Source organism: Oncorhynchus kisutch, unplaced genomic scaffold, assembly GCF_002021735.2.
Source record: "Oncorhynchus kisutch isolate 150728-3 unplaced genomic scaffold, Okis_V2 Okis06b-Okis10b_hom, whole genome shotgun sequence".
Taxonomy (NCBI): domain Eukaryota; kingdom Metazoa; phylum Chordata; class Actinopteri; order Salmoniformes; family Salmonidae; genus Oncorhynchus; species Oncorhynchus kisutch.
Genome location: NW_022261983.1, coordinates 2,481,590 through 2,503,403, shown reverse-complemented (window position 1 = coordinate 2,503,403; position 21,814 = coordinate 2,481,590). Strand labels below are relative to the sequence as shown.

The 21,814-nt window shown below is 42.2% G+C and overlaps 4 protein-coding genes across 7 annotated transcripts in view; 1 reads left to right on the top strand and 3 right to left on the bottom strand.

The window, feature by feature from the left end:
- Window positions 1-5,461: 5,461 nt before the first annotated feature.
- fahd1 (fumarylacetoacetate hydrolase domain containing 1) lies at window positions 5,462-6,431 on the bottom strand. The gene is given in 2 exon segments (XM_020469336.2): window positions 5,462-6,131; window positions 6,133-6,431. Coding segments are annotated over 2 exon segments (657 nt in total). The 5' UTR covers window positions 6,406-6,431; the 3' UTR covers window positions 5,462-5,747.
- Window positions 5,889-12,372, top strand: hagh (hydroxyacylglutathione hydrolase). 3 transcript variants are annotated; one of them, XM_031814116.1, is made up of 9 exons: window positions 5,889-6,930; window positions 7,648-7,838; window positions 7,937-8,001; window positions 8,153-8,270; window positions 8,364-8,472; window positions 10,217-10,320; window positions 10,550-10,651; window positions 11,123-11,202; window positions 11,436-12,372. In XM_031814116.1, the coding sequence occupies exons 1-9, from the start codon at window positions 6,858-6,860 to the stop codon at window positions 11,533-11,535; spliced, it is 942 nt and encodes a 313-aa protein (XP_031669976.1). In that variant the 5' UTR covers window positions 5,889-6,857; the 3' UTR covers window positions 11,536-12,372. The 3 variants fall into 3 exon arrangements, with proteins under 3 accessions (XP_031669976.1, XP_031669977.1, XP_031669978.1); XM_031814117.1 differs by lacking the exon at window positions 5,889-6,930 and adding an exon at window positions 7,207-7,486; XM_031814118.1 differs by lacking the exon at window positions 5,889-6,930 and adding an exon at window positions 7,227-7,312.
- Window positions 12,234-20,393, bottom strand: narfl (nuclear prelamin A recognition factor-like). Of its 2 annotated transcripts, none has more exons than XM_020469367.2 (11): window positions 20,265-20,393; window positions 19,490-19,585; window positions 19,018-19,161; window positions 18,751-18,883; window positions 18,495-18,629; window positions 16,646-16,764; window positions 15,652-15,781; window positions 15,457-15,529; window positions 14,973-15,110; window positions 14,490-14,647; window positions 12,234-14,175 (listed from the first exon to the last, which is right to left on the bottom strand). In XM_020469367.2, exons 1-11 carry the CDS (start codon window positions 20,328-20,330, stop codon window positions 13,934-13,936), a joined length of 1,434 nt encoding a protein of 477 aa, XP_020324956.1. In that variant the 5' UTR covers window positions 20,331-20,393; the 3' UTR covers window positions 12,234-13,933. The 2 variants fall into 2 exon arrangements, with proteins under 2 accessions (XP_020324956.1, XP_020324957.1); XM_020469368.2 differs by having other exon boundaries at window positions 12,292-14,175; window positions 18,751-18,880.
- Window positions 20,394-20,486: 93 nt separating this feature from the next.
- Window positions 20,487-21,814, bottom strand: part of zgc:113333 (beta-N-acetylhexosaminidase) — a 16,164-nt gene continuing 14,836 nt past the window's right edge. The window contains exon 14 of the mRNA XM_031814113.1: window positions 20,487-21,761. Within this exon, the coding sequence (XP_031669973.1) occupies window positions 21,569-21,761 (193 nt within the window). The 3' untranslated portion in view covers window positions 20,487-21,568. The remainder of the gene's footprint in view (window positions 21,762-21,814) is intronic.

The following is a 21,814-nucleotide window of genomic DNA, read 5'->3' as shown; positions in this document are numbered from 1 at the left end:
GAGTAAGCCTGTTTCAGGGAATGTTTTTTAGAGATAGGGATTAGGAAGTTTTACAATGGGACTTAAACTATTTCAGGACAAAACTCTTGCTTCAATACCACTTAGCATCCAAGTTGCCAGTCATTTATAGTTAGCTTATTGGGTCTTTTTTGGAAAAATCACACAATTACATTTCATTGGTTGGCAGACACCCATAAATGGCAAGGTGCAGAGCTAAAATGCTAGTATCAATTGGATGAGAAAACTTCACACTTGAAACTATAACAGGGTTTTAAATAAATGATTTTCTACGGTACTGTCGACAGTCACCACATTCCAGGCATTCTGTTTTCACTAACAACTGAATCTATATCACTTAAAATCTAAAAAGCACAATGACATCACCGAATTCTTTAAGACTAGAGATTGCCTCGAAATATACATCTACTACCTAGTGCACCGTTGAATATGTCTTCAATTGATAGCATAGTACCTTCAGAGACGACGAGCCCTACACTCTTAGAAAAAAAGGTGCTATCTAGAACCCAAAAGGGTTCTATAGAAGAACCATTTTTGATTCCAGGTAGAACCCTTTTGGGTTCCATGTAGAACTCTTTCTACAGAAAGATCCACCACATTGTACCCCCCTTTCAGGTGCTACCGTGCTAAGCCTTAATGAAGTGCACACCTGTTATGTTACACGGTTCAATTTCAGCTGCCAAGGACTCCATTCTGCCATAAGTCAGTATATAAGTTCCATGGTATAGGACAAGTTTCATATAAGTCTATGGTAAAGCTTTGCCATGTCTATTTAAAGCACTAATTGGTTCTTGATATGTTCCATGGTTTTATTAAACCCAACTACCCACTTATAAATGATTTATGAGGGATTGACTTGAACACAAAGTAATTACTTCCATGTGTGGGAGATCAACTATAGTCAAAGATTCCATCATTAATTAGGACATTTATGAAGCGGACAAGAAGATAAACTATGTAACTATTGGTTTCCTAGACTGACAGACATACGGACGCACACACACACAAACAATCCAAACTTACACACACAAACAATCCAAACTTACACACACAAACAATCCAAACCTACACACAATATTTTTCTCAGCTAATCGCCAGCAATGAAATCCCATACTATCTATTCCTCGATAGTTTCCTATTCGTTGCCATGTGGACATATCTGTGCCTTGTTGTCATGCATGTGATATTGAATCCTCCCTCACTCGGTCTTTCCACTAGCTGTGTGTGCCTGTGGCGTCTGCTTTCTTAGGATGGCCACACCACAGTACTGTCTGGTGACATACATACAGCACAGCACGCAAGTAGAACATCACAAACTGTCATTTCCTAAACGCAGACGTGGCAAGACTATGAAAAAACTCTATAGGACTCTCAACGTCAAGTCTATAGGACCTTCTCAATAGTACACTTGAAAAATGACTTCACATGAACAGACACAATAACATTTTTTAAGTTGTCTACTGTTTCCCAATCACCGCCAGCCTACAGATGAGCTTAAGGTGAGAAATCGACAAAAAAGGTGGGAGCTGCTGTCTGTATGAACCCAAATGCAGGAACTCAGTGTCCTCAAGCCAAGAGAGGAGAGATACCTACCTGCTACTACCTCTACCACCCAGTCATGAGTTGCTGATGAGTGCTGAGGATGGATGAAGGTGTTGTAGCGTGTCATACTGACTGTCTGTGTAAAATGAACCTCCAAAACTCATCTGCCTTCCTTCCTGCCTGTGTGCCTCACCTCTGCCTGCTCCTGGAATGACAGCTACCAGCCCTGTCATCTTTTAAAGATCCACCACACTCACCTCTGCGTTCACACGCAGGGGGAGCATTTCAGACAAATTAAATGGTAACTGATACCTTTCTTGTGTGACTGAGTGAGTGAGTGTCAGTATTTGGTCATGTTAACTTGGGGCTTATTTTTTGTGTAGAAATGCAAAAGCTATACCCTACAGCAGAATTGCTTTTGTTTCTCCACTCAAAAGAAAGAATGATGCGTTTTCTTTTCACAATGGGATCCCTTTCTTCAAAGAGCGACTTCACTCTTTGGCTCACTTTTACCCCACTGGCTTGATGCCCTGCAGTGAATGACATCATTATTACTGACAGAGTGTGAGTGTTGGGTTGGTTTGAAGACACGCTGTGGTCTAACTGCAGGTAATCCACTCCCTGAGAATGTTAAGTGTACCTTCTCAGGCCTCTCGCTCGATGACAACATGCCATTTCACTGTGCTGAATGCTAAGCCATGGCTCCACACTTGGCTTTGAACCTATTGTTCAAGCCTAAGAGAGGAGACTAGAGGATAATACCCACAGACACATATAAGCTAAGATGACGATAATCATATCTCGTAAAAAGGAGCACCTGAAAGAGTACACATGCATATGCTATAACCTATATGCATATGCTATAACCCAATCATAGTTTACCAGACTGTATCATAGACGATAGTTGGGTACAGTTACAGCTACAGTGAGATTCTTAAGACATTAAAACGGAACCTTTCATAGTTGCCATGATGATGAACAAGTTGGACATAACCCTAGTCCCCTGGAGGCTGCTGGGACATATAGTTGTGAGGCTGGGTGATAGAATGCCTCTGAGGTGTGGGATGATGATGATGATGTATACTACACACAGACTCAGGTTACAGGGAGAGACAGGCTGAGACTGTGATTGATCCTGATAGCAGAGGCCTGTGGGAGAAGTGTAATTCAACCTGGAACAGATGTTAAAACCCCTGGAAGAACGTGGTTACGGAGAGGGCAGAGCTGGCAGACCCACACGGCCCTTATTTACCGCCATTATAGACAACGGTTGAGCCGCACAGCGCGAGCCAGTTACAGATAAGAAGATACATTTGACTGTGGATTTGAGAAACTGAGAAATGACAGACTGTAATCAAGTCAGACAGAATTTACACAAGCCTGAAAATCTGGAGTCCTTTCCTGAAAAGAAGCTACAGTGGGGCAAAAAAGTATTTAGTCAGCCACCAATTGTGCATGTTCTCCCATTTAAAAAGATGAGAGAGGCCTGTAATTTTCATCATATGTACACTACAACTATGACAGACAAATTAGAAAAAAAATCCAGAAAATCACATTGTAGGAGTTTTTATGAATTTATTTGTAAATTATGGTGGAAAATAAGTATTTGGTCAATAACAAAAGTTTCTCTCAATACTTTGTTATATACCCTTTGTTGGCAATGACAGAGGTCAAACGATTTCTGTAAGTCTTCACAAGGTTTTCACATACTGTTGCTGGTATTTTGACCCATTCCTCCATGCAGATCTCCTCTAGAGCAGTGTTGTTTTGGGGCTGTTGCTGGGCAACACAGACTTTCAACTCCCTCCAAAGATTTTCTATGGGGTTGAGATCTGGAGACTGGCTAGGCCACTCCAGGACCTTGAAATGCTTATTACGAAGCCACTCCTTTGTTGCCCGGGCAGTGTGTTTGGGATCATTGTCATGCTGAAAGACCCAGCCACGTTTCATCTTCAATGCCCTTGCTGATGGAAGGAGGTTTTCACTCAAAATCTCACGATACATTGCCCCATTCATTCTTTCCTTTACACGGATCAGTCGTCCTGGTCCCTTTGCAGAAAAACAGCCCCAAAGCATGATGTTTCCACCCCCATGCTTCACAGTAGGTATGGTGTTCTTTGGATGCAACTCAGCATTCTTTGTCCTCCAAGCACGACGAGTTGAGTTTTTACCAAAAAGTTCTATTTTGGTTTACTTTGACCATATGACATTCTCCCAATCTTCTTCTGGATCTTCCAAATGCTCTGTAGCAAACTTCAGACGGGCCTGGACATGTACTGGCTTAAGCAGGGGGACACGTCTGGCACTGCAGGATTTGAGTCCCTGGCGGCGTAGTGTGTTACTGATGGTAGGCTTTGTTACTTTGGTCCCAGCTCTCTGCAGGTCATTCACTAGGTCCCCCCGTGTGGTTCTGGGATTTTTGCTCACCGTTCTTGTGATCATTTTGACCCCACGGGGTGAGATCTTGCGTGGAGCCCCAGATCGAGGGAGATTATCAGTGGTCTTGTATGTCTTCCATTTCCTAATAATTGCTCCCACAGTTGATTTCTTCAAACCAAGCTGCTTACCTATTGCAGATTCAGTCTTCCCAGCCTGGTGCAGGTCTACAATTTTGTTTCTGGTGTCCTTTGACAGCTCTTTGGTCTTGGCCATAGTGGAGTTTGGAGTGTGACTGTTTGAGGTTGTGGACAGGTGTCTTTTATACTGATAACAAGTTCAAACAGGTACCATTAATACAGGTAACGAGTGGAGGACAGAGGAGCCTCTTAAAGAAGAAGTTACAGGTCTGTGAGAGCCAGAAATCTTGCTTGTTTGTAGGTAACCAAATACTTATTTTCCACCATAATTTGCAAATAAATTCATAAAAAAATCCTACAATGTGATTTTCTGGATTTTTTTCCCTCATTTTGTCTGTCATAGCTGAAGTGTACCTATGATGAAAATCACAGGCCTCTCTCATCTTTTTAAGTGGGAGAACTTGCACAATTTGTGGCTAACTAAATACTTTTTTGCCCCACTGTAAATGAAAAAGGCTTGTTTGATCCTATGACAAGAAACATTCCAGTTGAGAGTTGTTGCAGGTTGAAAGAAATCATACCATTTTCACACTACCCTGCCGACCCGAATCAAGCTTTGCTGGCTCCGATATCAATATCAACTAGCCACTATGGTGGACACATAAATTAGGCAAGCTCAGTACAGAAAAGCTCAGGTTAGTTTGACTCAGTTATGTGAAAAGCTCTTTAGTCTGTTCCTCTTCAAAAGATAGAGATTCAAGTGGAGATGGATGGTGACAAGGAGTTACCTCAGGCCAGAAGTCTGATAGTCTGATCACTTCCAAAAAACACAGGTGTAATATGCTGTCTCATAAAGCCAGTGGATGAAGACAGTCTCCTCTCCACTGTTATAATGGGATAACATGCAGCAGGCCCACAACACAACTAGAGCAAAAACCTCCCTAAACTCCCTCAATAAGTCACGTCTCAAACATCACTCATCTGTGACACTGTAGTGGAGACTCAATTTCATCTGTGAAATGTTGGAGATGATAAAAGTAAATTAACAGGCTGTAAATGTTTAATGTGACTACTTCTTCAGGCTGATTTGGCTATGAAGAGGATTGGATCTGTCAGAGAAAAATCCCATGATTGTTTTTCCTATTCATAGTAGAGTAGACAGGAGTTCAAAATGCCATGGGCAATGTTCCTCACAAACAGGAGAAAAATACAAGATTTTTTAAGGCGAACATTCTAACTGTGATCACAGTGATGTGCTGTGGCAGAGGCTGTTGTCTAGAGCAGAAAACAACAATTGGTCAGGATAAGATTAAGATCAGCACCTGGCCCACTTGTTGAGCATCTGATTTAGTGAAATCTACTGGACCAGAAATTCAAAACAAGACTTCAAGTTTTGTATCTATCATATTTCCCATTGTAAAATCAATACATTTTTTTAGTCTAATAGGCTACATTGTAATTCTGTATTAGAATATTTGAGTAAGCACTGCCCTCTGCTGGTTTCAGAACTGCAACAATGTACTTGATCAGTGTGGCCATTCTGCATGAAATAGGCCTGCCTAATGACTCCAGTGAAATTCCATACATTTCATCCAGCTCTCTGCTCTGATTAAAAGCAAATTACAGAAATGTACCATAAAACACAGATTTTAAGAGTTTGCTAATGATCTGTCAAAGTCTGCCAACTTTAAAAGTCATGCTGACAACATCATCTATGCCAGCATGTAGTTCATCGTGCACCTGCACAGCAGATACACCCTTGGGAGTCCCTGTGAGAATCAGATCCCCCTCTTCTAGGGTGATGATCTCACTGATGTAGCTGATGAGAAAGGGAATGGAGAAAATCATCTGAGAGGTGCAGCCATTCTGGCGCATCTGGCCGTTCACATTGAGCCAGATCTTCACGTTTCCCGGGTCGGGTATACGCTCTTTGGGGATGAATTCACTGACCGGACAAGATGTGTTGAACGCTTTGGCCAGAGTCCACGGAAGACCTTTAGACTTGCAGTCATCCTGGACGTCCCGAGCTGTCATATCCAAACACAGGGCGTATCCCTGCGACGTGTTGCATCGCGGAGGATTGGGGGATAGCGGTGCCTCCTTTCCCGATGACCACCCCCAACTCGATTTCATGGTGTACACTGTTGGAGTATTTGGGAATGAGGATAGGTGAGCCCTCTGTCAGATATGCAGATGGAGTCTTCAGGAACAACACGGGCTCTGTTGGGACGATGTTATTCAGCTCCTTTGCATGGTCGGCGTAGTTCCTCCCAACACAGATGATCTTCTTTCCCCACTCCCAAAATCGAGATATATTCCGTGAAGTCATTGTAAAGAAATCTTGTCAAGTCTACAGCTGCTCCGAAGCAGTTCTTACCATCAAAACGACCTTTGCCCGCTGCAGCTTCCTTGAACAAACCCGTCAAACGTACGGTATCCCAGAGTGGACAAAAAAGGTGACGTGTTACATAATAAAAGTTAATTCAAAAATATGAGATATTTCGATACGAAGGAAATGCATTATATAAATATTACAATGAAGCTAAATCAGTGCATGTATATTACAAACTCAACTCTGATTACAAATATGACATCGTAAGGTCCCGTGGGTTCGCTTTCTCCAGCCTATCAGCTGATATTCACGAGCTACTCCCCTCGCATTCGATTGGCGTATCTGTGGAGGTCAACGTTAAAGAAGGCGGAACTCTTCTTTAAACCAAACGTGTTTGGTTCCTGTACATGCGATTGCTATATTAGCAAACAGCTACAGTGTTGCTGGCTATGTTTTACAGGTCACTGGTAGCGAGTGCCTGCACTCTTGGCGTTCTTGGAGCCGCTGCAACGTATAAAATTGGTATGTTTCGCTCACATCCCGATCTTTCAGGTTCTTTACACAGCTACATAACAACCCTGAAAGTTTCTAAACGAGCTGTCACTGATGGCACGCCAACGTAAGGTTAGCTAGCTTTCATATTTGTAATTTACACAGCATATTCAAATGCTAGCTAGCTACTGTCAAAGCAGCCATATGTCTTTGAAGCAGCTGTCCCGGGCTAGCTAACTGGTGTTGATTAGCGCTTAGCAAGCCCCTGATGCTATTACATCATCCCCTTCCTTGTCTGGCATTTCCTCTTACAATTCTCTCACACACAGACTGATCTGAAGGCTTAGCTACTATGCATAGAATTTGGCAGCATCGAAATATTTGCAAACCATTGGATTCCAGTTATTTTAATGTATTATTCTGATCTTACTCCATAGTACTTTGGTTTTGTGTTCTCTGGCTTACTTGTTTACTTTCATGTGAATGACAGCTTGAATAAATTGACAGCAAGCTCTCTCTGACAGGGTTACAATAGCTAAACTTTACTTGGCTGTTGTCCAAGAACCACGTAGCCCTTGTGTGCATTGTAAGCACGTTTACCGTCTGTTTACCCTGTATGTGAACTGTATTTTTCCACGAAAATGGATTGGTTAATATTATGTCAACTATTTATATTTTTACGATGACAAATTGGTTAGTTAGTTAGTTCTGTTATGTCTAATGTGATGAATTGTAAATATTGTGTAGCCCCTGCGCACGTCCAAGCAGCCCTTCTACACAAGGAAGCTCCTGATATCCCGATAAGGAAGTCTTTACTGGTGGAGCAGAGCGACATGAAGGTAGAACTGCTGCCAGCCCTCACTGACAACTACATGTACCTTCTCATTGATGAGGAGTCAAAGGAAGCTGCCATCATAGACCCAGTTGAACCAGTGAAGGTATGAAATGAAATATAGCCTGCTGTAGGTTTGTTTTGATGGATCAACAGTAGGATATTATGTATATACATTTTATAATCATTTGATTGTCTCTTCAGGTTGTAGAAGCTATCAGAAAGCACGGTGTGAGACTTACAACAGTTCTGACCACCCATCACCATTGGTAAGTCCAGATGTCAATCATTGTTTTGAATATCACTCAGTGCAAATGACTCAGCGAAATTACCATTGTGAGCAGTCCAATAACACTGAGAATAGATATACCGGCATTATAGGATTTCCATGTACCATGTGTTGTCTCCTTCTCTCTACAGGGACCATGCGGGAGGCAATGAGAAGATGGTGAGGCTGGTGCCTGGTCTCACTGTGTACGGAGGAGATGACCGGGTGGATGCCCTCACTAAGAAAGTCAAACACTCCAACACGTTCAAAGTAAGGCCTTAGACCTGAGTAACTACCAGCAGAATAACCTATGTAATAACCATAACAGACCTAAAACAAAACACCTGTCTATTTCATTGCCAGGTTGGTTCACTTACAGTCAAGTGTTTGTTTACGCCATGCCACACCACTGGCCACATTTGCTACCTTGTGACCAAAGACAACAGCACTGAGCCTCCAGCTGTCTTCACAGGTAAGCTACAGGTATCTTTCCAATTGGACTGTATCACCTACTGTAATAGAGAGCAATAGTAATGGCATGTTGGCTAAAGCCCATGAGAAATTAAAAGGGGTTTTGGATAAAAGCCGGAAATAAGAACTGTGTTAAACACAGGCTTAGGAGATCTTATACGTTTTGTTCTATGAGATAATCTGTCAGCTAATGTCCCTTTGTGAATTTTGAAGCATTTAGTAATCAAAACAGCACATAAAGGCTTCATAGTTCATAAAGGTCATGTTAACTGACTGATAGAACAAAACATATAAGCTCTCCTGAGCCTGTGTTAACCTCAGACCTTATATTTGATATCCTAAAAACCCATTCTTTCCAAATTGGTTCGTTCAGCCATTCCTGAGGTACACTTCATGACCAAAAGTGTTTGGACACCTGCTCGTCGAACATCTCATTCCAAAATCATGGGCATTAATATGGAGTTGGTCCTCCTTTTGTTGCTATAACAGCCTCCAGTCTTCTGGTAAGGCTTTCCACTAGATGTTGGAACATTGTTGCGGGGACTTGCTTCCATTTAGCCATGACGTGAGGTCGGGAACTGATGTTGGGCGACGAGGCCGGCGTTCCAATTCATCCCAAAGGTGTTCGATGGGGTTGAAGTCACGGCTCTGCAGGCCAGTCAAGTTCTTTGACACCGGTCTCGACAAACCATTTCTGTATGGACCTCTTTGTGCACGGGGCGTTGTCATGCTGGAACAGGAAAGGGCCTTTCCCAAACTGTTGCTACAAAGTTGGAAGCATGTTATTGTATGCTGTAGTGTTACGATTTCCCTTCACTGAAACTAAGCGGCTTAGCCTGAACCATGATAAACAGCCCCACACCATTATTTATCTTCCACCAAACTTTACAGTTGACACTGCATTAGGGCAGGTAGCGTTCTCCTGTTATCCGCCAAACCCAGATTTGTCCGTCGGACTGCCAGATGGTGAAGCGTGATTCATCACTCCAGAGAACCCGTTTCCACGGCTCCAGAGTCTAACGGCGATGAGCTTTACACCACTCCAGCCAATGGTTGGCATTGTGCATGGTGATCTTAGGCTTGTGTGTGGCTGTTAGGCCATGGAAACTGATTCATGAAGCGCCTGACAAACGGTTCTTGTGTTGACGTTGCTTCCAGAGGCAGTTAAGAACTTCGTAGTGAGTGTTATAGATGATTTTTATGTGCTACTCTGTGGTCCCGTTCTGTGAGCTTGTGTGGTCTACCTAACACTTCACGGCTGAGCCGTTGTTGCTTCTGGACGTTTCCACTTCACAATAACAGCACATACAGTTGACTGGGGCAGCACTAGCAAGGCAGAAATTTGACAAACTGACTTGTTGGAAAGGTGGCACCCTGTGACGGTGCCACGTTGAATGTCACTGAGCTCCTCAGTGAGTCCATTCTACTGCCCATGTTTGTCTATGGAGATTGCATGGCTGTGTGCTCTTTTTATACACGTCAGCAATGGGTGTGGCTGAAATAGCCGAATACACACATTGAGGGGTGTCCATACATAGATAATTTTCTTTTAATCTAGGAGAACTCTATTGAAGTCTGAATGGACCCGTCGTAATGCAGTTCCAGTCATAGGGGACATCAATCTCTTAAAACAGTTCTGATCATTAAACATGAGTTACCTAAGTAAACCTCAGTAGTTATCTATGTATTATTAAATCAGCAGATTTTCATGGCAGCCCTTTGACCCTTGTTATCTTCCTGTTTAGGGGACACACTGTTTGTAGCTGGCTGTGGGAAGTTTTTTGAGGGTACAGCTGAACAGATGTACAGGGCATTGATAGACGTGCTGGGACGTCTGCCCCCTGAAACAGTAAATATACCTCTATCACACTGTGTTAAATTTACTTCTACATATCATCACTTTCTTTACATGTAATGACAGCTACTGGATTAACACTATTCAGTGTCTGTCTTTTATAGGTTAGAAACGGTCAGTTATTATTACATTATATGTGACCAAGCACGTGTGCTGACAAACTCTGTCGTGTTAACACGACAGTCACGCAGCAGATGGGAACCATAGTGTGTTTGTGTTCCAGCGTGTTTACTGTGGTCATGAGTACACCGTCAACAATCTGAAGTTCGCTCGAAATGTGGAGCCCGACAACGAGGTCATCAAGAAAAAACTAGCATGGGCAAAGGTATATCTTGATACATTTCGTTAAAGGCCCAGTGCAGTCAAACACATGATTTCCCTGGGTTTTATATACATTTCCTCACTGTGAAATTGTAAAAAAACTATGATTAATGCTGTTTTTGGTAGGATGGAGTTTTGGCCTTCCATGGTGAAATCACCATGCGGTAAATTGGTTAATAGACCAATAAGAAAGGGTTCCAAACCTCTCGGCCAATAACAAATGTTCAGTTTTCCCCTCCCACTCAGACCACTCCAAGACAGTCATAGCTAAAATATTTAGAAATTTCCCTTTTGCTAAGAAGCTATTTTTGACCATTGTTTTCAATTAAAATCACATTAATTTATTGAATTGTTACCCAGAAATTATATTGAGATTAACAGCTGCATTGGACATTTTTTGTGTGTGAACACATGGCCATGGTGATCTTTAATGTAATCAAGAAAATGTATAATCTACATTTTATTAAATCCGTAGGAGAAAGTCAGTAATGGAGAACCAACCATCCCCTCCACTGTGGCTGAAGAATTCAAATTCAACCCCTTTATGAGAGTGAAGTAAGTACAACTAGTGATGGACATTTATATAAAGCACTTGCTCAAGTGGGCACAAGCAGCACTGATCTCTTATACGAGCATCAGACAATCCACAAGTGCCCTCTTGAGCTCTGTGTCATAGAGGAATGCAGGGAAGACGAGGGAGAGGATTTTTAGCATGGAAATGAAAGTGCCAATGCTCACTCTGAATGTAGTGAAATAATTTAAGTGACATTCTTTCCTTTCTATTCCAGAGAGAAGTCTGTGCAAGAGCACGCTGGGCAGAATGACCCTGTTGAAACCATGAGGAGTCTCCGTAAGGAGAAAGATGGCTTCCGGGTCCCCAAGGACTGACTGCAGAATGAAGTCTAGTGAAATCCGTTCCACTACATGCGTACCAGTGCACTGGACTTGTTACTAACAACTATGGCAAAATATTTCCTACCTGTTTCATTCACTACATAAAATACTGTATTTACTACATTTCAACATTCTGTACATTAGCTTGTAGACCTAATGCAAGCATCAAGCAAAACATTGTAGTCTCGTCACGAGGAAGACTAGAGTATAAACTGGATTTACAGAATACAATTTGATATGTATTGCAGAAGATTGATTCAAGAATCTTGACTTTAATTAAGTTTTAATTTAGCTTTTAATCAGGTTTGATTACTGAAATGTACAGTTTGATGTAGAGTGAATACAGTATTGATATTCTGTAATGTGAAAAATAATATTTTAATAAACCCCAACAATTCTTATCTGCAGAAGCAAAACCAAACTATAAAGAGCAGGGTGAAGCTTGAATAAGTAGATTGTCTTAATGTGCAATGTTTGTAAATTAATTTAGACTTTTTGTCTCTGTATAAAGGTTTCTTATCAAGTGTTTTACTTTAATATGGTATATTCACTCAAGACTATTTCCGAGGTTTGGGGTATAGTCCCTTTAGAGAAGCCAGGGCTACCTTAGTGTGATTGCTGGACATATAGAAAATCAAGACTGAAGCGCTTCCTAACATCTCTCATACTATAGAAAATAAGACAACTTATGCTCTTTGTTAATCAAAAGCTCCATATATATACACATACATCAGGCTTTGAGTGCCAATGTGAAGTTCGTGATGCATAGGTTTTATTAAAAGCTCCATTGTCTCCTTCACAGAAAAAGCAATAAAGCAGATTGTTTCTATTGTTGGCCTAACAATTCATTTCATATTTGTGAGAGATTCATATCCCTAATGACTATTACCCGCTTGCAGAATTCTTAGGGTAAAACGGTGGTGTTTGCTTGACATTCTGTATTAACATTTCACCACATCTATAACAAAAGAGCTGCTAAACATTTAGTTTAATATATAAGCAATATATTTTGACATTGCTAATATTACTTAGTCCATATTAAATGGTTGAACCTAGCTACTTAACTGACAGAGCATACCGTATGAAGGTATGTGCCTCTTGTTCTCACCATGCCATACAAAGGAAGAAAACTCTGAAAACATGAATGTAAATCTTGAAAGTGTATGCTTATTTCTACAGCTAAAACGTCCTTAGTATCGTGTCAGTATGTATATCAATGACTGCTGGTACATGGTGAATAACGTACTTGAAAGTTACACTAACATTTTAATATGCAAAATATGTATCATAGATTTATTATAAATAAGGCAGAAATGATATACATTTAAACTAAACTAAAATATTCCATTAGAAAACATTTCAAGAGTCCAAATACTTTTCAGTGCATACAAGAGAAATAACAGAATTTGCTGCTGTATTCATAATTAGTGCACACTTAAATGTAGTAATAATTGTCCGACCATACCAGTGGTCTGGTATGAATTAGCTTGTGCGTATATAATCTATAGCCTGAATGTATACAGGCTTTATGTTGGTATAAATAAATGACAGATCTAGAAGAAAAATAAACACACACCTATTTAGGCAAGGTGCTGGCTAGGTGCTGGCTGGCTAGCGTGCTTGCTAGGTGCTGGCTAGGTGCTGGCTGGCTAGCGTGCTAGCTAGGTGCTGGCTGGCTAGCGTGCTGGCTAGGTGCTGGCTAGGTGCTGGCTGGCTAGGTGCTGGCTGGCTAGCGTGCTGGCTAGGTGCTGGCTGGCTAGCGTGCTGGCTAGGTGCTGGCTGGCTAGCGTGCTGGCTAGGTGCTGGCTGGCTAGTGCTGGCTAGGTGCTGGCTGGCTAGCGTGCTGGCTAGCGTGCTGGCTAGGTGCTGGCTGGCTAGGCGTGCTGGCTAGGTGCTGGCTAGCGTGCTGGCTAGTGCTGGCTGGCTAGGTGCTGGCTGGCTAGCGTGCTGGCTGGCTAGCGCTGCTAGGTGCTGGCTGGCTAGCGTGCTGGCTAGGTGCTGGCTGGCTAGCGTGCTGGCTAGGTGCTTGCTAGCGGAGTTGAAAACTTGAAAATAAAAGAGAGCCGCACACTCTAGGAGCTCAGATGCAAAAATTGAATTATCAACGTTTCTACAACCAAGCTGTCTTCATCAAATTTTTGCATCTGAGCTCCTGTGCTCCTGAGAGCTCCGGCTCTCTTTATTTTCAAATAAATAAATGACAGGCCACCACAGTAATTAAGGTGACAGAAAATACCCAACAAGAACCGGCCATGTTGCTTCCACCTAACCTGTGTTAAACTCAATGGAGATGAAACAGAGAGGGCTACTTTAGACACTTGAGATGCACCCTGACACTTGAGGACAGACCATTCACTTACATAAACCCTTCAACATCCTTTCACCCTCTTCTTCACCATTTGACAAGGAGTCCGTTGGTGGCCTTGTCCACTGCATGGTACTGTGTGTGCAGCAGTTCCCTGGCTCTCTCCTCTCCTACACTCTGTAGCCAGGACTGGTAAAGCTCTGCCACGTGCTGGTCCTCCTCTGGCACTAGAGGGCGCTCCTCCTTGTACAGATCCTCCACCTGCTGCAGCAACTCCTTGTTGTTCTGCTCTGGTAAGGGCTTCACCTGGCCTCCCCCATTCAGACAACCTGTATACACACACAGTGAGGAAACACAACACATTTGACTTGAACCCAAAAAAATGCCATTACAAACAGGAACCATTCCCCAGGAACCATTCCCCGCAGTATGCTTTCTAACACTAGCTGCTGCCTGTGGTAGCTTCTGTGCAGATGTAGAATAGAGACTTCAACCATAGCAGTAAATAAATCAATGGACAAGACATAATTCAATTCCACTCACTTGAATGTGGGATGAAAAAAAACATGCATTTGTATATAGTATCTTGTGTTTATATTAAACGCAAATGTAAACCAACAAACAAAGCCTCCTCTTTCCTCACCTGACGGACAGGCCATGACCTCTACGAAGTGGTAGGGTGACTTTCCCCTCTTGAGTTTCTGCACCAGGTTCTGGATGTTGCGGAAACCGTAGGTTGCGGCGAAACGCAGCACGACCACACCGTCCCTTTCCAGGGTCACCTCCTGGAAGTCCTTGTTCCTAAAGGGGACAGGTTAAAAAGGGTTGTGTTCATTAGGCACCAAATGCAAGAAATCAGACTGAAACAGGGAAGGACAACTTGGATTCGTCCAATCAGAAACGCTGTTTCTTAAACATGCTCTAATCTCAGGGTTATTCTTCTCAACAAATCTATACATCCATGGCTGATAGGAAGCAGAGACAGACTTCCCTGCACATCTCATGGAAATGAAGAGAGACTGAGTATTTTGCCTGCACTATTTCACAGTTGACACAACTAAGTGAAAGCTAACCAATTAGCAGAGATGAGCTCCTAACAGGGCTTTAATACTGCATACTGACTTACTTGAGTGTCTTGTAGGTGAGCTCCTTCACCTCCTCTCCAAACAGCTGTCTGGCAGCGTGTGTGAACACGTGATGGAGGTATCCTCCTGAACCGCTCCCTGCATGGCCCAGCAACTCATCACCACACACACTGCTGAACCTGCAGGGACACAAGTGCATGCACACATCAGCAAGTGTAGAGTTCTTCTGACGCACGCTGCACACACACACACCTTCTGGAGTTCTCCTGACACATGCGGCACACACACACCTTCTGAAGTTCTCCTGACACACGCTGCACACACACACACCTTCTGGAGTTCTCCTGACACATGCGGCACACACACACACACCTTCTGGAGTTCTCCTGACACATGCGGCACACACACACACACCTTCTGGAGTTCTCCTGACACACGCGGCACACACACACACACCTTCTGGAGTTCTCCTGACACACAAGTATGTATTAATTTATAGGTAAAAGATGAGGTTCAAACCCTTACATTGTATCTAATGGGGCTGGCTCCACATCGCTGAGCAACACTTTCTCTTCCTCTAGCATCTTCACAACTTCTCCTGTCATGAAATAAACAGAAACAGACATCAGAAAATGTACATTTAAAAATGTGATTCAAAACAGAAAACACACACAGACACTTTGAATATTATCTGCTATAGTGGTTTAATGTCCTCCCTACCTGAAGTGATGACACAGTCCACCTCTCTGGTGTCAGCCTCCTCCAGGTAGAAGTCAGGCCTGGAGGCCTCCAGTTTCTTATCATAGCAGGGCATCACAGTCACATGGTAGATCTGCTGTGGGTTCAGGCCCTGCAACAACAACAGCACACACCTGTCAGTCATATCCTTTACAAGATCTCATCCTACTATACAGACATGATAGAATCATCATCCAAAATTAACACAAATTCTTATCATCTATTAAACGTTACTCTACATCTCTGATCTAGAGACCAAAACTAACATCTAGATATTTAACCCTGCAGTCTGCATCGCTGAATGTCAGACTCCTGCATCATCAGCTGGCGGAATTATTGTATTTTTGGGGCGGTTCAGAACAATTATATTGCAAGTCAGAAGCTTTTTAAATCAAGAAAACTCTTCTTTTCTTTTTTTTACAAATTCAGGAGCTTGTCGTTTTGCATTATGTGAATTCCATTCTGTGAGCGGTGAGGCAGACAGAAGGCTACCAGCAGGGAACTGTCCATTATTTGTGTTGTGCTGAAACATTTTTATTGGTCCATATGTAGAGCTTATGTTCCCTTCCCCCATGTAAGAATACATTGCCAAGTTTACTTCCCCTGGCTAGCCTATCTCAATGCGAAAATATATATATTATAACGACATATAACGTTTAAACCAGTGCTACTGGTAAAAGTGCAGCCTAGTAAATAAGTTATTCTGGGAATAAGTACTTTAGTGACTTGTCAATATTTTTTAAACCTCCCGCTTTGGGCTGGATGTGTCAATGTGTAGTTTATATACGGATAATCTATGAGCAGAATTACTGTCTTACCTCAATTAACCACAAAATCCCTCGTTTAAAAGCGACTGTTTTCTGTAAGCTGTGTAGTGCCATTTTCCCTAACTTCCCCCACATGGGCCAGCCACCTAGCAATTCAAGTTCCAGCCCATCGCTATTTGAGTGACAACTGTCAATGAGCCCCTACCAACCTGCTGGCCAGCGAAGAAGCCCTTCACCAGAGAGCCCATCATCTGCTGTGGGGAGCGGGTGGAGCTGACGTAGGGCAGGATGAACTCTCCATGGGTTTTCTCTGCATAGCAGATCCAACCTGAAGACAACACAAGCCTGTATTATTACAGGACCTGAAGACAACACAAGCCTGTATTATTACAGGACCCGAAGACAACACAAGCCTGTATTATTACAGGACCCGAAGACAACACAAGCCTGTATTATTACAGGACCTGAAGACAACACAAGCCTGTATTATTACAGGACCTGAAGACAACACAAGCCTGTATTATTACAGGACCTGAAGACAACACAAGCCTGTATTATTACAGGACCTGAAGACAACACAAGCCTGTATTATTACAGGACCTGAAGACAACACAAGCCTGTATTATTACAGGACCTGAAGACAACACAAGCCTGTATTATTACAGGACCCGAAGACAACACAAGCCTGTATTATTACAGGACCTGAAGACAACACAAGCCTGTATTATTACAGGACCTGAAGACAACACAAGCCTGTATTATTAATGAACCTGAAGACAACACAAGCCTGTATTATTACAGGACCTGAAGACAACACAAGCCTGTATTATTACAGGACCTGAAGACAACACAAGCCTGTATTATTACAGGACCTGAAGACAACACAAGCCTGTATTATTACAGGACCTGAAGACAACACAAGCCTGTATTATTACAGGACCTGAAGACAACACAAGCCTGTATTATTACAGGACCTGAAGACAACACAAGCCTGTATTATTAATGAACCTGAAGACAACACAAGCCTGTATTATTACAGGACCTGAAGACAACACAAGCCTGTATTATTACAGGACCTGAAGACAACACAAGCCTGTATTATTACAGGACCCGAAGACAACACAAGCCTGTATTATTACAGGACCTGAAGACAACACAAGCCTGTATTATTACAGGACCTGAAGACAACACAAGCCTGTATTATTACAGGACCTGAAGACAACACAAGCCTGTATTATTACAGGACCCGAAGACAACACAAGCCTGTATTATTACAGGACCTGAAGACAACACAAGCCTGTATTATTACAGGACCTGAAGACAACACAAGCCTGTATTATTACAGGACCTGAAGACAACACAAGCCTGTATTATTACAGGACCTGAAGACAACACAAGCCTGTATTATTACAGGACCTGAAGACACACAAGCCTGTATTATTACAGGACCTGAAGACAACACAAGCCTGTATTATTACAGGACCTGAAGACAACACAAGCCTGTATTATTACAGGACCTGAAGACAACACAAGCCTGTATTATTAATGAACCTGAAGACAACACAAGCCTGTATTATTAATTAACCTAAATACAACACAATCCTGTATTATTAATTAACCTGACAACAAGCCTGTATTATTAATGAACCTAAATACAACACAAGCCTGTATTATTAATGAACCTGAAGACAACACAAGCCTGAATTATTAATGAACCTGAAGACAAGCCTGTATTATTACTGGATCCTGGAAGAGACCAGGGCCTGTATTTATAAAGGTTCTCAGAGTAGGAGATGATCTGTCCCCCCTCTTATTCCCTCTTCTGGCCGTGACCCCACTCTCCTAGGGTGTCTCAGAGGGAATTGGGATATGCAAAAAAAAACAATTTCAAATTAAAACACACTTGTACATGTGTGAAACAGGACAAATATAAGTACCCACCACTTCTAATCTGATGAACTTTGTGAAATTGGGGCCTGGTTTCTGAAGTTCTATTGGAAGAATTCTGACCTGGAGATAATCAGGGGCTAGTTAAGGTGTTGAGGTACAGCTGGTTACCTGGGCAGGCAGAGGCCAGCATGGGCAGGGCCTGCTTGTCTTGCTCCTTCCGATGGAACCGCTCCACAAACTCTCTCTGACTCTCCAACAGGCTGAAGGTCCTGCTGAAGCTGGTGTCAAACACATGGTGAACCCCTGAAACACAACAGTCAGTATATTTTATCTAAATATAATGTATCTCACTAATGTGTCAGATTAACCAATGTCCTATATTACACAGATACACAAAGGTTTATCTTTTAACCTTCGCACTCACCCAGACCCTTGAAGAAGGCGGTGAGCCTCCTGCCTGCCTCACTGCTGCTCAGGCCGTAGCGTGCTGCCAGGGAGGCTCTGGACTGTGGGGACACAGACACCACCACCACCTTCTGCTCTGCTACACCTGCCTGCTGGGGAGATGAAGGGAGACTAGTTACACACAGAGGAGACAGATACAGACACCATCATCATCCCTAAACACGCTGGGTTGTGTATGACTGTTTGTGGGTCTTCAGATGGATGCCAACACATACACACACACTACCTTGTTGTTGCGTAGCACCCTGTAAATCTCTTCATGACTCTGCTGTGTGATAAGGACACTCTCAGCTGAGGTGATGCAGCCACTGCAGGCCAGGCAGTCATTCAGAGTGATCTTAGCTTTCTCCAGCTTCTGCTTTCCACCATCCTGGAGACACAAAGAACAAGTTGGAGTAATATTGTACTGTAGGTTAACAGTGAGAAAGAAAATGTTTGTCTCAAAAAGTAGCATCTGCTACTTAAATGAATTTGAGAAAGTACTTGACAAAACAAATCCCATAAGGCAGCCATATTGCTTTTACCGATCCTGTGTCTTCAGAACAAGTTCAGGTGAAGGAGAGATGAGAAGAGCAACAAGAACGTTTTGAGATTCACCCTCAGTGAAGTAGGCTCATGCCAGTTGACATGTTAGTCAATGTAACATCATCACAGCTCCAGCTGTGGTCACTATGTGGGAAACATTGAAGCATATGCACCTGTTTAACCTGGAAATAGCTCCCATCATCTTCTATTTGAATTTTAGCCACAGATCTGCCTTGCTTCTTCTCCACCTTGACTGGTTTCACACATTCCTAAGAAAGGACAAGGGGAGCAAGTAGCAATCAGTTTATGGGGGAAAGTACAATAACAAACAATACTAGCTAGCTTAGTCACATCGTGCTTACAGTACAAGGACCAATTCAATTAAAGTAAAAGGAACTAATGGTGTGTCTGATGACAGATAAAAGTGGACATATTTGGCTAAGTTATTCAACCTAGGAAGTTAACTAGTTAACGTTAGCTAGTCAAATGAGTCACATGTCATTTCGATGACCTAGCGAGAGCGCAAACCAACTAGGTAGTAGAGGAGGCTGGAAGGAAACAACATCTTTGAATCCATTCTAATGATCTCATTCCAGTCATTACAATGAGCCTGTCCTCCTAAAGCTCCCCCACCAGCATCCGCTACGAGTTAACTAGGTTAAAAAAAGAACAAAAGCGGGTTCAATTGAAAACCACCATTGCTTCAATGAATTTACACAACAATGCCAATAATGCAATATACGCATTTGGAGTTGGACAGATCATACTCTATTTGACAGCTAGCCAGTACTTTAGAGGTTAGCTAACTACAGTAGCTAGCTAGCTAACTAGCTACTGAGAGTGGCGACCAGTGAGTCATTAACATTAAAATAACCACATTATACCTATGCTAAAATTATGTAAAACGTGTTTAATAACATGATTGTTGTATGGTTAAGTGTTATTTACCTGGGAAGGAGTGATAAAATCATCTAGATCTGTCAACTGCAAAACACCGCTAAATTGGGACACCATGTTTAAGTGCTGCTGTAAAGCAGTTTGTGTTTACTTTGAGTGTCGTAAAGATGTTTCGTCAGAGAATGTGCTTCTCTCATACCAACCAGATTTGATACTTGGTATTTTTAAACAGTACCCACGTTTACCGAAGCGATGAAATGAAAATAAATAATGTGCGTATGAACCCCATTTATTTAAGCTCTCAGAATTCACATACCAGAATCAAATCATATAAATCTATGAATCAATGTACTTTTTAGGCTATGATAAAGGAAACCAAAGGTGACCAAAACTTGACATATGATACCATAACCTACACATCCAGGGAACTGTCAGAGCTCCTCTTTAAAGAAAATATCAAGTATTAACCATAAAATAACAATAATCAAGTTAAAAACTTGATAATCAAGCATAATCAACTAATATGTGCAAAATACACAATCTTCAATTTGTAATGACTGCACAATTAATTTGTAATGACCAATGTTCAACTATGTTGTACAATCAGACAGTGTTTTAACCTGAGACTGTGCAGCAGCATATCAATAGAACATAAAGAGCTACGCTCTAAAGGCATGTAACGGCATGTTAACATTGCAGTATAATATAGACTGCATGAATCTTACAGTGCAATTTGATCATAACAGGATCAGTGTTCCTTTCTGTAGTCTTCATATTCAAGTATACACTTAATAATTTATTTATATCTGCTCAGAACTCATAGACCATCCAAGGCCCTCATGCTAAAATTCCAAGCAGTAAAAACATATTATGCCATGGTTACTGGCAAAACCCTTAGTTGCATCATTATGTGGCAACAGGGAGGATCTAGAAAAAACATATACAGGAAACCTATAATGATAATGCAATACAGACAGTGTTATAACAGAATATCAGTCTCATCAGAACTCCCCTCTACAAATACCAAGCAGGAAAACAAACATACAAAGAAACAGATTCAGTGCAGATTCTGCTACCATACTGTATACAAAGAGCATGATTTGCAATGTAAATATGAGCCATGTGACACGTTACTATTCAGCACAATCAAACAGTTAATGGCTTGTAAAGCCAGAGATCCAAATTGTGGACCCTAGTTACAGGCTACAACTAGCACCGGCATAACTATGGTCCAGAGTATTTCCTGGTCAAGTCGCACGGTCTTGAAAAACTCCTTTAGACATACCATCAACAGGTGCTATGTGCAAAGTTACAACCCAACGGCATCAGGTCTGGAGACTGTACAAGACCAGTCACTATAAGGTCTTCAGTGACTTGGGCTGTCCGTTCAGTTTTAGGATTCGCTCGGCATCCCGGGCGTTCTCTCTCAGTAGATCCATGTTGGCGTTGACATTCTCCTCCATCCACTCCTCCACTGTGTCTGGGAAGTAGATAGCCTCCATCTCCATACGGAAGTTCTCTATGTACGTCTCCCACTTATCCAACAGTCTGGAAGAGGAGACAAGGTTTAACTAACGAAGAAGAGGCACTTTTTATTCCAT

Excerpts from the sequence above, each read along its gene's own strand:
- narfl (XM_020469367.2), bottom strand. The coding sequence starts at position 20,330 with ATGGTGTCCCAATTTAGCGGTGTTTTGCAGTTGACAGATCTAGATGAT. Across the intron at positions 15,530-15,651 it reads GGACTGTGTCATCACTTCAG|GAGAAGTTGTGAAGATGCTA; the intron begins GTAGGGAGGACA and ends ATTTCATGACAG. Across the intron at positions 14,176-14,489 it reads GGTCATGGCCTGTCCGTCAG|GTTGTCTGAATGGGGGAGGC; the intron begins GTGAGGAAAGAG and ends GTGTGTATACAG.
- hagh (XM_031814116.1), top strand. The coding sequence starts at position 6,858 with ATGTTTTACAGGTCACTGGTAGCGAGTGCCTGCACTCTTGGCGTTCTT. Across the intron at positions 7,839-7,936 it reads ACCCAGTTGAACCAGTGAAG|GTTGTAGAAGCTATCAGAAA; the intron begins GTATGAAATGAA and ends TTGTCTCTTCAG. Across the intron at positions 11,203-11,435 it reads AACCCCTTTATGAGAGTGAA|AGAGAAGTCTGTGCAAGAGC; the intron begins GTAAGTACAACT and ends TTTCTATTCCAG.